Source organism: Oratosquilla oratoria, chromosome 6 (assembly GCF_046742065.1).
Source record: "Oratosquilla oratoria isolate Oo_2021 chromosome 6, ASM4674206v1, whole genome shotgun sequence".
In the NCBI taxonomy this organism is placed as follows: Eukaryota; Metazoa; Arthropoda; class Malacostraca; order Stomatopoda; family Squillidae; genus Oratosquilla; species Oratosquilla oratoria.
Window position 1 is genome coordinate 9,646,175 of NC_134782.1, and position 12,500 is coordinate 9,658,674.

The 12,500-nt window shown below is 40.6% G+C and overlaps 1 protein-coding gene across 1 annotated transcript in view; it reads right to left on the reverse strand.

The window, feature by feature from the left end:
• The window catches only part of LOC143026271 (uncharacterized), a 351,958-nt gene that overhangs the window by 296,885 nt on the left and 42,573 nt on the right, over positions 1–12,500 (reverse strand). The window contains exon 2 of the mRNA XM_076186374.1: positions 9,204–10,217. Coding sequence (XP_076042489.1) covers positions 9,204–9,284 — 81 coding nt within the window. The 5' untranslated portion in view covers positions 9,285–10,217. The remainder of the gene's footprint in view (positions 1–9,203; positions 10,218–12,500) is intronic.

A 12,500-nucleotide genomic window follows, 5' to 3' on the forward strand; every position in this document is an offset into this window, starting at 1 on the left:
AGAACTGGGACCTCGTCTATGAGATAAACAGGACTATTTTCCTCATTCTGATTCACAATTTGTGCAGCTCTAACCTAATCTCACGAAAAGGGTCCCCCATGACTAGTCCAGATGTTGTTTTACGCATTTAGCTCATATTTCATAACGCACAAACTACCTGATGTGTGCATAAGATCAGCCATATACTATATGCAAATTTCCCACAAGTATGGGCCATAAACTTGGAATTTAAGCGAGCTACAAAGGAGGAATCTAAACGTGTTTGTAGTGAAGTGTTCACGAAGTATGATGGGAGTTGTGAGGATTGTTAGAGTGAGAAATGAGGAGGTGTGGCGAAGAGCGTGGGTGGAAATAGAGCTGGTAGATAGGGTTGATCAAAGAATACTAGGAAGGTTTGGGTACATGAAAAATGAGTGATCACTGGCAAAAAATGTACAGGGCAGAGGTGGATGGGATGAACTTGAGGGAAAGACCGAGGAAGGGATGGGTGGATGAGGTGAAGGGGACCTTAGATAAAAGGTGAATGTCTGTTGAGCAGAGGAGGGAGAGAGTAAGAGATAGGTGTGAATGAAGAGTGGTTACGCATGGATGAGAAATTGTCTTGGCTCAAAGTGATTTCTCCTCGTGTCTTCTCTGTATTACTTGTGAGTGGACGAAGGGGATGGGTCGCAATGTAATAGAACGTTCGGGATTAACCAACACTGATTGTCAAGCCCTGCTGCGCCTAGCTGCATTGCTTCTGACCCAAGCAGTGGGTAGGACGGAGAAATGGTCCTTCATCCACAAGGAGCTAAGATAAAAAGAAAATAAATAAATAGGAAATAAAATGGATATTGGATGGGTAAAATGTGACTGCATGATTTGGCTGTCCCCCTTTCTCATAAGAGAGAAAAAATCCTTTTGGTTCATGTATATATGAAAACAATGACTTGCGCACACGAACGCACCCATACTCACGGCCTGAGGACTACAGAACCGGTGTAGTAAGAAGATCTTATGTTTAGTAAACAAACATACGAGTTGTTCCCCAACACATGGGCGGAGATTGGTTGAGATAGGATACGCCAGGTAGGCCTAGTACCTTGTGGATGATCTTGAAAATAATGTACATCTCTAGAACGGTGGCCATACAAGATGGATTTAGTTCAGAAAGGATACAAAAAGAAACTACAAATGAGGTTCCAGGACTACATGGGTTGTTAGAAAAAAAAATGGAAAACAAAGATTAATGGTGGAAGAAAAAGGAGTTACGGTCATACTATATAGAAAAAATAACGATGAATAGATACAGAGAGATAGAATACTGGACAAGCAGGTTGAATTGGCAGGCGAAGTTGCGAGTATGATTTCAGATCAACAGATTGCATAAAGAATGATAGTTCATGGATCATGTGCATGGAACGTCTCGTGTATAAGCAGCCCATTAAAGAACACCTAGATCAAGCTGCAACTGTGCAAACAAGAACGAGAGCACATGCATACAAAACAATCCCTGCCTGTACATGCATACGCACACGAGTAGTAGTTCTGTACATGTGTTCACATATATGCAGCATAATTGGCATCGAATACAGTATCCCGTTTCCTTCTCCCTCCTCTCCTTCTTACGTTCCCCTCTTTGCCTATCCTCTTCATTTTCCTGTTCCCAGAATTCTTTGTCCATATGCTGCATTTCCTCTTTCACTCCTCCTTCAAAGCCTCTAACTATAGCTCCCATTGTCTCCTTCCCTCCTGCTCCTCCTCCTCCTCCTCCTCTTCTTCCTCCTCCTCCTCCTCCTCCTCTCCATCCTCTTCCAAACTTATCCCTCTCTCCTTTACATTTTTTGTGTCCCTCCCACTCTTCCATTCCCTTCTCCCTTCACCTTATCTCCTTTCGTATTTCGATTTTACTTTTTTTTTTTTTTTTTTGCTAAGATGGGAGAGGTGATGAATGGATTTTAGATGAGTGTAGGATGGGTGTGGAGTGGGTGCAGGTTTTGACTCTGCCATCCAACTTATAAAGGGTAAAAATACCTAAGTACGTGTGTATTTATGTATGTACGCATATATATATATACATTTATGTAGTGTGTACATATGTATGTATGTCTGTGTGCATGTGTCTATGTATTTCATTTGTAATTTCCTCTTGGCCTCCTTTTTCTGGTTCTCCCCCTTGCCCTCCCCGCTACCCCTTTACTGTTGCATCTTCCGACACTGTCTGACATGTAAATAGGCTATAAAAAATGAAAAAAAAAAATTAAAAAATGAACAAATAAAAAAGATAGAAAAAAAATGAATAAATAAAATAACATGGATATTGGATAGGCAAAGTGTGATTGCATGCTTTGGCTGGCCACCTTTCTCAGAAGGAAGAAAAAAAGCCCTTTTGGTATTTGTAATTATGAATACAATGGATTTGGTCACCGGTGGGTTTCTGGCAAATTAAGATAATCAGCCTAAAGGTATTTCACCTTTCAGCTGTCTGCCCAGGAAACTAATACAAAAAAAAGATTATAAATGAAGTTCTCAAAATTTAATTCTCTTTTCATTATCGTCTTTTATGAAATAAGCATGTATACATACTGTGGAGAGATTAAGTAGAAATGAAATAAAGGAAACATCGATGTGACTACTTCACAGAGAGAAAAATAATGATGATAATGATAATGATAATGATAATGATAATGATAATAATGCTGATGAAGCACCAGGATCAAACGAGTACAGTGATAAGAATAATAAAAACAATAAATCTGATAACAAAAACAACAGTAACAGTAATAATAATAATGATAACAATGATAATAATAATAACAATAATAATAACGTCAAAAGAATCTATGGGTTTAATCGAGGTTCCTTCATTCCCGACACCCTTCACATTGTCATACACTGACCAAAACAAAATTCACGAGTTAGGCAACTTAACTGGATTCTTAGAGATCTCCAATTCCGTCGCCAAGGTTACGTAAAAAATAAAAATCTAATTATGATAAATGATAATAAACAAATCTTTTTAATCAAGTCAAGCCTGTTAAAAAAACACGTGACAGTCAGGGTAGTCTAATGGCAATATCTTACGAGTACATAAACATGTCATATGCTTGTTATCGACCTAATATATTCCTCTTATAAGCACCGTCATAACCACGCCGCAGAGCTGAGAAGCCGTCAAACGAGGAACTGTTTATTTCTCTCAGAGGTCATATTTTCATATTGACCGAATGGACGTTTCATGCTTTGCTGATCAAACACCGATTCCGGTCATATCACACGGGCAGAACGTCAAGTCACATACCGATCCAAATGCCATGGTGCCAAAACTGACGTTTTTTCAGATATTTATCTTTTTGATGTGGAACTCTCTCCTCTTTATGCAAGCTCTGGTTTTCTAGTCATGTAACTATTGTGTCCATATATGAACAAAGTCCCTGTTCGCTTAAGGAAGCTCGAAATAAACCACACAATTACGTCATACATGCAAAGGCGAACGCGTATACAGAAGACACCACACTCAGTGTACATACATATACATACATATTTACACATATATACATTTATATATTTCATACATGAATACACATGTAAGAATATGTATGTTATGAATACATATATACACAAGCATATCTACATGTATACATACATGCATGTATACACATATAGATATATATGCATTTGCGTTTACATGTCTGTGTGTTCGTGTGTTTGTGTGCGTCATGTACACACAAACACTTACGGACACGGCTGTTTTTGTGCACTTACGAACGCGCGGTAAGCGAACTGCAACATAAACCCACAACGTCACCCGTTTTTCTGTCAGCGTCGGGATGGAGTTGGTATGCTGTGCGCGCGCACACACACACACACACACACACACACACACACACACACACACACACACACACACACACACACACACACATACACACACACACACACACACACATACATAAACACATACATACTTGCATGCATGGATACATTCATACATAGGCTACATATGTACATACTTGCATGCATACACACATACACGTCTTGCCACTTGAAGACAATGTTCATCCCAGATTAAGGAAGAGAGACAAATTGAAACGCAAAAACATAACAAAATAACTAGTGTGTTCGTGTGTGTGTGTGTGTGTGTGTGTGTGTGTGTGTGTGTGTGTGTGTGTGTGTGTGTGTGTGTGTGTGTGTGTGTGTGTGTGTGTGTGTGTATATTCACATTTGTGTGTGTGTGTGTGTGTGTGTGTGTGTGTGTGTGTGTGTGTGTGTGTGTGTGTGTGTGTGTGTGTGTGTGTGTGTGTGTGTGTGTACACGCATGCACGTGTAAAAACACCTTCCGACCTTCACAAGTTCACATTTACCAGAATCAGCTACGTAGAACCAAAGGTTCCTGCCACGTCTGTTTGTGGCTTCGTGTGACGTCAGTCTTGACCTCTTCACAGTTGCTCCCTGTTGTGCAACAAAGACAACCTTCCCCTTTGAAAAACGACACAAAACTCATCAACAACAGTCTAAATACAAATACAATGTCCGTTTTCTAAGCCCATGGGACCCATGAGAAACGTTTTCATCCACTGGCTCTGCAGAACGGACGTTGAAGCGTCCAAAGTCCATCAACACCCTCACCTCCAACACAGGAATATGGCCTCGAGGGGCCGGTACTTAGTCTCCGGACTGAGTCCATTGCTTCTCCTCCTTTCAAAAACTTTCGGGATTTTCCCCGAACAGGTCGTCGCGTAATGAAAACTGACAACTGCTCACCTCCTCTTACTGGCCAGTGAGACAGAAACTGTCACACACAAATAGATCCCAATATTAAAGCGTTATCACACTGGGCTATTTTTCCTCCAACCTCGAGTTAATCAGCGGTACTACTCACCTCTAGAACCTTTTCCTCCGTAAAACCGCTATGGCAAACTATTTTGTTTTCTCGACAATTTACATTGGATGGCATTTGATATGCTGGAGGAAAATTTTCCTCCACGATATCAGATTCTTTCCCAAAAGTTACGGGCTAAAAATATGCTCCAACAGAGGGGGGTGAGGGGGGGATTACTCAGTGTGAAAATGCCTTTACTTTTCAGAGAAGTCTATGAGAGGGCTTGGTGACCATCTGGGACCTCCAACGGCCGAGACTCCCTCTTTATACAGAGTTCTTTCTCCAGATGAACAGCTCATCCTTCAGTTGAACAGAATTCTATGATATGAATTTAAACAAGACTCTGAGAAGAAGATAATGGTGTTCATGAACTTGGACTATGTTCCGAGAAGTAAGGCACTGTGTTCATAAGTTTGAAAAGGTGTAAAGAAAAAATAGGAACCCGTATTCATGGTTTTTTTTGCCCAATACCATCTAAGTCGACAAAAAAAAAAAAAAAAAAAAAAAAAAAAATGTCGGAATGCATACTACCTAAAATAATCCTAGGAAAACACCGTGAGCACCAGATGCACAATGTGATGGATTACACACAGAAAAGTAGAGAAAAGAAGCCAACTAAGAAACTTGTTCTGGTAGGACCATCGAAGAAGCGTCTGAGAGGGTTTTTTTGAGATGCCATACAAACGAAACTGGAACTAGGGATGTCATTAATTGGGTCAAAAGATTTGGCGCACAGAGACGGGGAGACAGGTCTATGGGGGCGTCTTAGAGACAAAACAATGACTAACCTCAAACCAGTGTAGTCCTCACCTTTGAGTAAGTACCACAAGTACGACTGAAAGAGGATTACGATGGTAAGAAACGTGCGCGCATTTACCTAATTGTATTTACTTCTTTGTACTCGTATACAAGATTAAGGTTCGTGGGGGTACTGTCTTTGTACCTCTATTGGTCAAATTTGATTTTAGATACGCTTATGTTCCCTGTATTCTTCTTCTATGTTGTTCCACGAGTCAGTGTATCTGAATGCATAAATTCTGTATTTCTTCATATCCTTAAAAACACATTACCTTATTTCAGTCTCTTCCCATGTCCTCTAGTTGTTCTTCTGTCCTATGCTAGATTTTTTTTCTTGTTGGTCATCCTCATTCAGATTCATAGATCTGAATATAGCTGTCATATCTTCACATCTTCTTCTAATGTTTGCAATTTCAAACTAGTCTTTCGTCGTGTGCTTAGTCATCTAGGGTGAGAACCATTTTGGTTGCCGCTATCTGATCCTTGTATATTTATCTATCTATTTTATAGGGACCACAACAATACAACACACACCAGTCTGGGGCAAATCAGGTTTTCGATTCTTTTATTATTATTTCGTCTTCATATATGAAGTGCAATGTCACTTTTGTATTTGTTAGCCTTTGCAATTTGTTATATGCAAGTCTCTTTTGTAATATTCTTGACGTGTTTTCATGACCAAAATCCCTCGTTCCTTTTATTCCTCTGCTTGGGTAACTTTCATTTTACATTTTATGATTGAGTAATAGCATTTTCTCACTTTTTCCATCTTCAAAATTTTGCATTCTTTTATTTGACTAAAGTTTTCCGTGCTGGCTCCATTTATGCATTTATAGGGAACAGTGGACTGTTATTTATGATACATTTATATCTAGATCTTCCCGTAACGACAAAGCGCTACGACAACAGTGGAGTAGGGCCCTAGAAATAAACACCTAAAAAATAAACTCCTTACAATCTATCTCATATTCTACTCATGTTCTTGGCATTACCAGTAAACAGGTTGGTGTAATTATTTATCCAAGCCACCATCTCATTAACGTAGACCGAGAACATCACTGGTACCAGCACCGATCCCTGTGGAACCCCACTAGTCACTTCTCTCTAATTTGGCATGTCATAACTTGGCAGAAAACAAAATGTAATCTGATCACACAGCGACATGACGTAGGAACCTTGTATGCACTGAATAAGAATGACAAAAAGAGACATAACACTAATTGTGGGGTATGACTCGATGTATATATCATCTAATATTATCTAGTAAACACAATATGGTCCTATATGCATGACCTCATGTTATCTAAGTAATTGATTTCATTCCATAGCATGTTCGACATTGTGAGGGCTTTTTTGCTTTAAAGTTTGGTGTTACAATTAAAAAAAAAAATTAATTTATACATGAAGTGTACGAGGCATCAGTACTCACATCAAATAGCTAATCAGAGTGAAGACAGTAAAGCAAGTATATACAGTATTATGTATACCGAAGTTACATATACCCAACCCCTAAACCGCAAGAACAATTTTATACCAATACATGTGCATGAATAAACAAAGATATTCGTGCATTCTTGAACACCCTGTAGACGTTAATCTCTTTGGTACAATGACGCCTACGTAGGCGTCATGAGGCGCAAATGGGTACACGGGGATGCCAGCGTCGGCGTTTTAATTATATATACTGTATATATATATACTGTATATACACATATATTTGTAGTTATACACGAGTTACCCCCAGATTCTGTAAACTGGCTTGCTCACGTTTTCTGTGTTTATTATTACTCAGAGTATAAGAAAACGAGTAATACAGCAGTGACCTTATATCTTATAATGCAACTAGTGTGATGCATCGTACATATGGCAGCCGATTCTGCACGGGAGAATTTGATTCGTACTGAAGTTGTTAAGATGATAGAATGTTTCAAGAGCCCATAGAGAGATCTATCACTTCTGGAAATAATGATAATCTGGTTAAGGTCGTAAGGAGTGTTCAGGAAGCCCGATAGTAACTCCCCTAACCACCTCAGTCTTCGAACTGTACTGCTACTCATCGTCCACTTCGACCCTCTTGCTCTCGAAGTCGCCACTCAGCTTTTCCCTAAAATACCTTCGCTTTTGCAATCATCCCTCCGCGGCGGAGGTCGAGGCTACGGCAGTTCGAACCTTTGCCGCCAGCGAGTTGGACCAAGGGCATAGTTTATTCAATTCCACGCGACAAAGTCCTCTGTAAGGGGCACGGTCCTAGCCTCCTGATAAGGGATTTCGCGACGTTAAACTTAATCACGCACGAAAGAAAATCAGATATGTTTGATCAGAATCCTTTGGTCTATAATGATACTGGATGAAAAACGTGGGTAAGTACAACTTAACACTTACAGTAATTTTCTTTTTATGAAAGTGAATCGTAAATCTTTGATCTGTATCGAATACGCTCGTTATCTTCAGGTAACTTATTCTAGTCCAGAGTAGTTGAAGCCCGTTCTGTCTCGATAACTTTGTACTGTTTTCAAAAATGATATTCAACACATTTTCATTATTCATATCTGAGGCATCAAAAATTAGGCAAAACTTTGCGATTAGAAATGACAAGCCCTCTCCCCCTCCCTCCCCCACCCTTTCGCCCGTCCAACCCGGAAACGATTCCTTATCGAACTGATCGATTGTGAAACCCATCAATTCTTTCCTCTGCATCTCAGCAACCGGGGAGGAATTCTTGTCGTGACATCGCCCTGAGCCTCCGTGCATCGAAATCGTCCACAATAACACCTTTCCTTTTTCTGTCCCACAGTTAACTTCTCACATCATTTGGCTAAATCTCCACATCTAATTTTCATTTGCGATTATACTAGTCAGGATTTGCACCTGTGTAAATGGCCATCCTTCTGTTCTGATACTATATATATATATATATATATATATATATATATATATATATATATATATATATATATATATATATATATATACACACACATATATCTATATATATATATATATAATTTTTTTCTCCAAACTATGAAAACAGTCTTTAATATACATTTCCTATCAACAACCAATTAAGTAGCCTTAGCAAGTAGAAACTTTCATAATTTCCTTTCTATCATCCTTTATTTCACTTATTTAATAATTTAATCCTTCATTTCTAGCTCTACTCCCATGTTGAACAAATATGGAGAGCTAACACATTCATTGCGTGCTGTAACTGTTACAATTTCTCCTTTATTTCGCCTTTTGAAACACGTCAACATGTTTTATCCTGCTCATGTACAAATAGATTACTCTTGGTAGCTAATACCTACCATACATTGAGAAAAATACAAGACCATACATGTTTGTAAATGTTACGATACACTTTCTATATATTCACAAATCCAGCCATAAGAAAAAGACAAGTAGATATACAAATACATTGAAAGACAGAAAGGCAGGCAGACAGACAGACAGCCAAACAGACAGAAACAGACATACATAGACAGAGATTGAAACAAACAGAGAGAGAGTTTTGAACGAAAAGTAAAAGGTTGCCTCGACGTCTTACCTTTATGTTTTCGTCAACGTTGCCGACCTTGAGTTTGGCTCCTTCCGATCTGCAGGACCTCTTCTCGCCGTTTCTGCTCATTTTCTTTTCACCCTGAGGGCGTGGGTGGCGGCGGCGTCGGCGATGGGCCTTACGCCCAAGCTTCCCTCTTGGAGCCTGGCCAGCCGATTCTCCTGACGGCAGTCTTTCTGATTTCACAGGTCATAAGCTCTTTCTGCAGAGGCTTTTGGCGTGTTCAAGCTGATTAGATATTTCATAAGCTTTTAAGTTTTCTATATTTTTTCTAGACTCAATGGTATCCGTTACACTGCGAATGAGACATTTTTAAATGAAACTATATATCTATATGCACATATATGTATATCTACGTGTATACATATATCTATATTTTACGTACTTCGGGGTCTTGAACGACACTCATCCGTATCTTCTTGAGACTTGGAGGAAAGCGTTGTGACCAAGACACTTGCTCGCTTCACGACACCAAACACTTTTCACAGACGGAGTAACACAAACTATTTTCACTTTTTTATTATTATTTCGATCGTACTGATAGATCTTCCATTTCTTCTTATTTTCGTTCAACCCTTCGAGGGACAAGGAACCCAACACCCCTGTTCTTCCTCCCCCAGCAGGATTCTACCTTAGACAACCCGCCTCACAGAGCTCGGGCCGCTCCCCATCAGGAGAAACTGACCTCGGGGCGCAGCTGGACACGCCGCCGCGCCCTACGGGGGTGACCCCCGACAGCACTTAAGCCTCCTCCCGGAGATGCAGCACCTACTGTCGCAGTACCTCGGGAGCTGGGCGGGGTGAGGGGGAAGGTACACAGGTCAGGAGGAGGGCTGGCGAGGATCGGAAGTGGAGACCTTGACAGGATGCGGGAGGTAGATGAAGCTTCTGTCTACTGCAGGTCGCATGGCGCTGTGAATGGAGACTTCGACGGCAGGGACTGAGTCACGTGGCACTGGTGTTGGAGGACCAAGACGTCGGCCTCGCTCTCGAGCACGAGCACTGGAAAGAGAAGGAAACATCACGTTACGATAACCAGCAACGGACTTCGGTGGTAATGTCTTGGCGAGTAAAGGTTCAGCAAGACCTGAGCGGTGTAGAGGTACCTGACAATATATATCCGAGTAAAATCTAAATTTCGACTTACTCCACGTATATGAAATGAGCATCATTGACCAAAGAACCTTTGTCATGGCACTTTCACTACAGTCGCCGTAGTGGAGTATATTTCCTTTTAAAAGTTGTTTAACGTCACAAAATCCCCCTATCGCAAGGCCAGGACGGTGCCCCTCACAGAGGACTTGGTAGCTTGGAATTTAAAGAACAATGCCCTTAGTTCAACTTCGCCGGTGGGTGAATTCAAACCGCCATCCCCTTAACCTTCGCCGCAAGTAACGACGCCCTAACCCGCTCAACCAGCGAGCTCTCTTTTACAAAAGACAAAAATAACTTCAGCCAATTAGCAAAGATACAGAGAGGTGTGCTGAAAGACGGCTCTATATATATAAACAATAATATAATAAACAAGACAATGAAAAAAATATATATATATATATATATATATTTTTTTTTTTTTTTTTTTTTTTTTTAATCAAGAGGCCGATGTTGTCCAGCGGTATAGCGCTCGACTGACAACCACTATGGAGGTGGAACACGTAGGTTCGAATCCTGGTCAAGGCGTAGAGGTTAGGAAGGGCATCACCCTCTGGTCCCTGAAGTAGCAAGTCCATAACGTAAAACTGAATCATCAATCATTGTTATTAGTATCACCATTGTAATATTTCTATGAAGGTTGTGTGTTACAGCGGATGAATGGATGGCAGGAGTTTGGCGTGTGGGATGAACGGTTGGCTGGTTGTTGCACAGAGAAGATGGTTGGCCCCTGATGTTGGCAGATGGTTGTTTGAGGTGGCGAGTATTTGAAGATGGGAGTATAATACCATCCACTGCCATGACTAGCATATTTTACATATTTTGTTATGGCGATCGCCAAGCTTGTTTTTTTTTTTTTTTTTTTTTTTTCCCGAGGGCACATCATAGCTAATGTCAAGCGATTTTAGTCAGGTGTGAGGTATCCCATGGTGAAAGGTGGTAAGAAAAGGGGGAGAGGGGAGGGGGAGAGGAGGAGGGGGAGGGGGAGGGAGAGGGGGAGAGGGGGAGAGGGGTAGGGGGAGAGGGGAATGCTGGGTAGAATAGTCATGTTATACGTTGTGTAAACTACTTGTGAAACGGGCTTAGTAACGTGTTATCAGGACATCTAAAGAACAAGGGACTAAGGGAAAGGGTGGTTACGTGGACATCAAATTTTTTTTTAGCATTATTCTCCGTTTATCCTTCAAGCTCCCTGCCTTAATTCTATTCCCTTTTTTTCATCTTATACTTACATTCCCTTCCCCTTTTGTCTATTTCACACACCAATTCCTTTCCCAAGGGTTATCATTTCTATCCGACCAAAAGGAAAGAGCGAGAAACAGGAACACAAAACAAGGACATAACATCAGCCATATCTAGTTATTCAACACACAACCACGAACACAGAGACACTCGATAATAACAACAACACTAACAATAGTCATTTTACCCTTTGGGTCCAGCGTAAGTCAATATGCCCCTCTACCTGTGTTGTGTTCGTTTTCTTGGTCGACTCGGTCTATTAGTCGGGTGGCGCTTGCACGTTCGATTAATTAGAGGGCGAGCAGGTCACATGTGACAGAGTCATTAGTGGCAAAGACTGGTCTTCCTGTCCGCAACGGACGAGACGGTGATACTGGCGTCAGTCGATAACTGATCCGCCCAGGTCATCCGAAACTGGCGGGCAGATGGATCGCCGGCCACCGGCACAGTCGAGATGTGCCTCGTCATTCAAACTGATCATTTCAATTAACACCTCTCCCGATGGGCACCGGTAAGTACTGCTTGTAAATATGACTTTCACTCGGCATTTGTACATACATAAATACACACATACGTGCATATATAGATGCATACAAACATGTACATAAACATAAGCATTCACATATACATACATAAACACACACACACACACACACACACATTCACACACATATATATATATATATATATATATATATATATATGCACATACAGTACACACACACACATACACATATACATACACGTATACACATATGTACACGTACATACACATACATATACATACATGCCTACATATAGGCACACATGCACACATATATACACACATACACACATGCATACATAAATACATACATACATATACATACACACATATATACACGTACATAT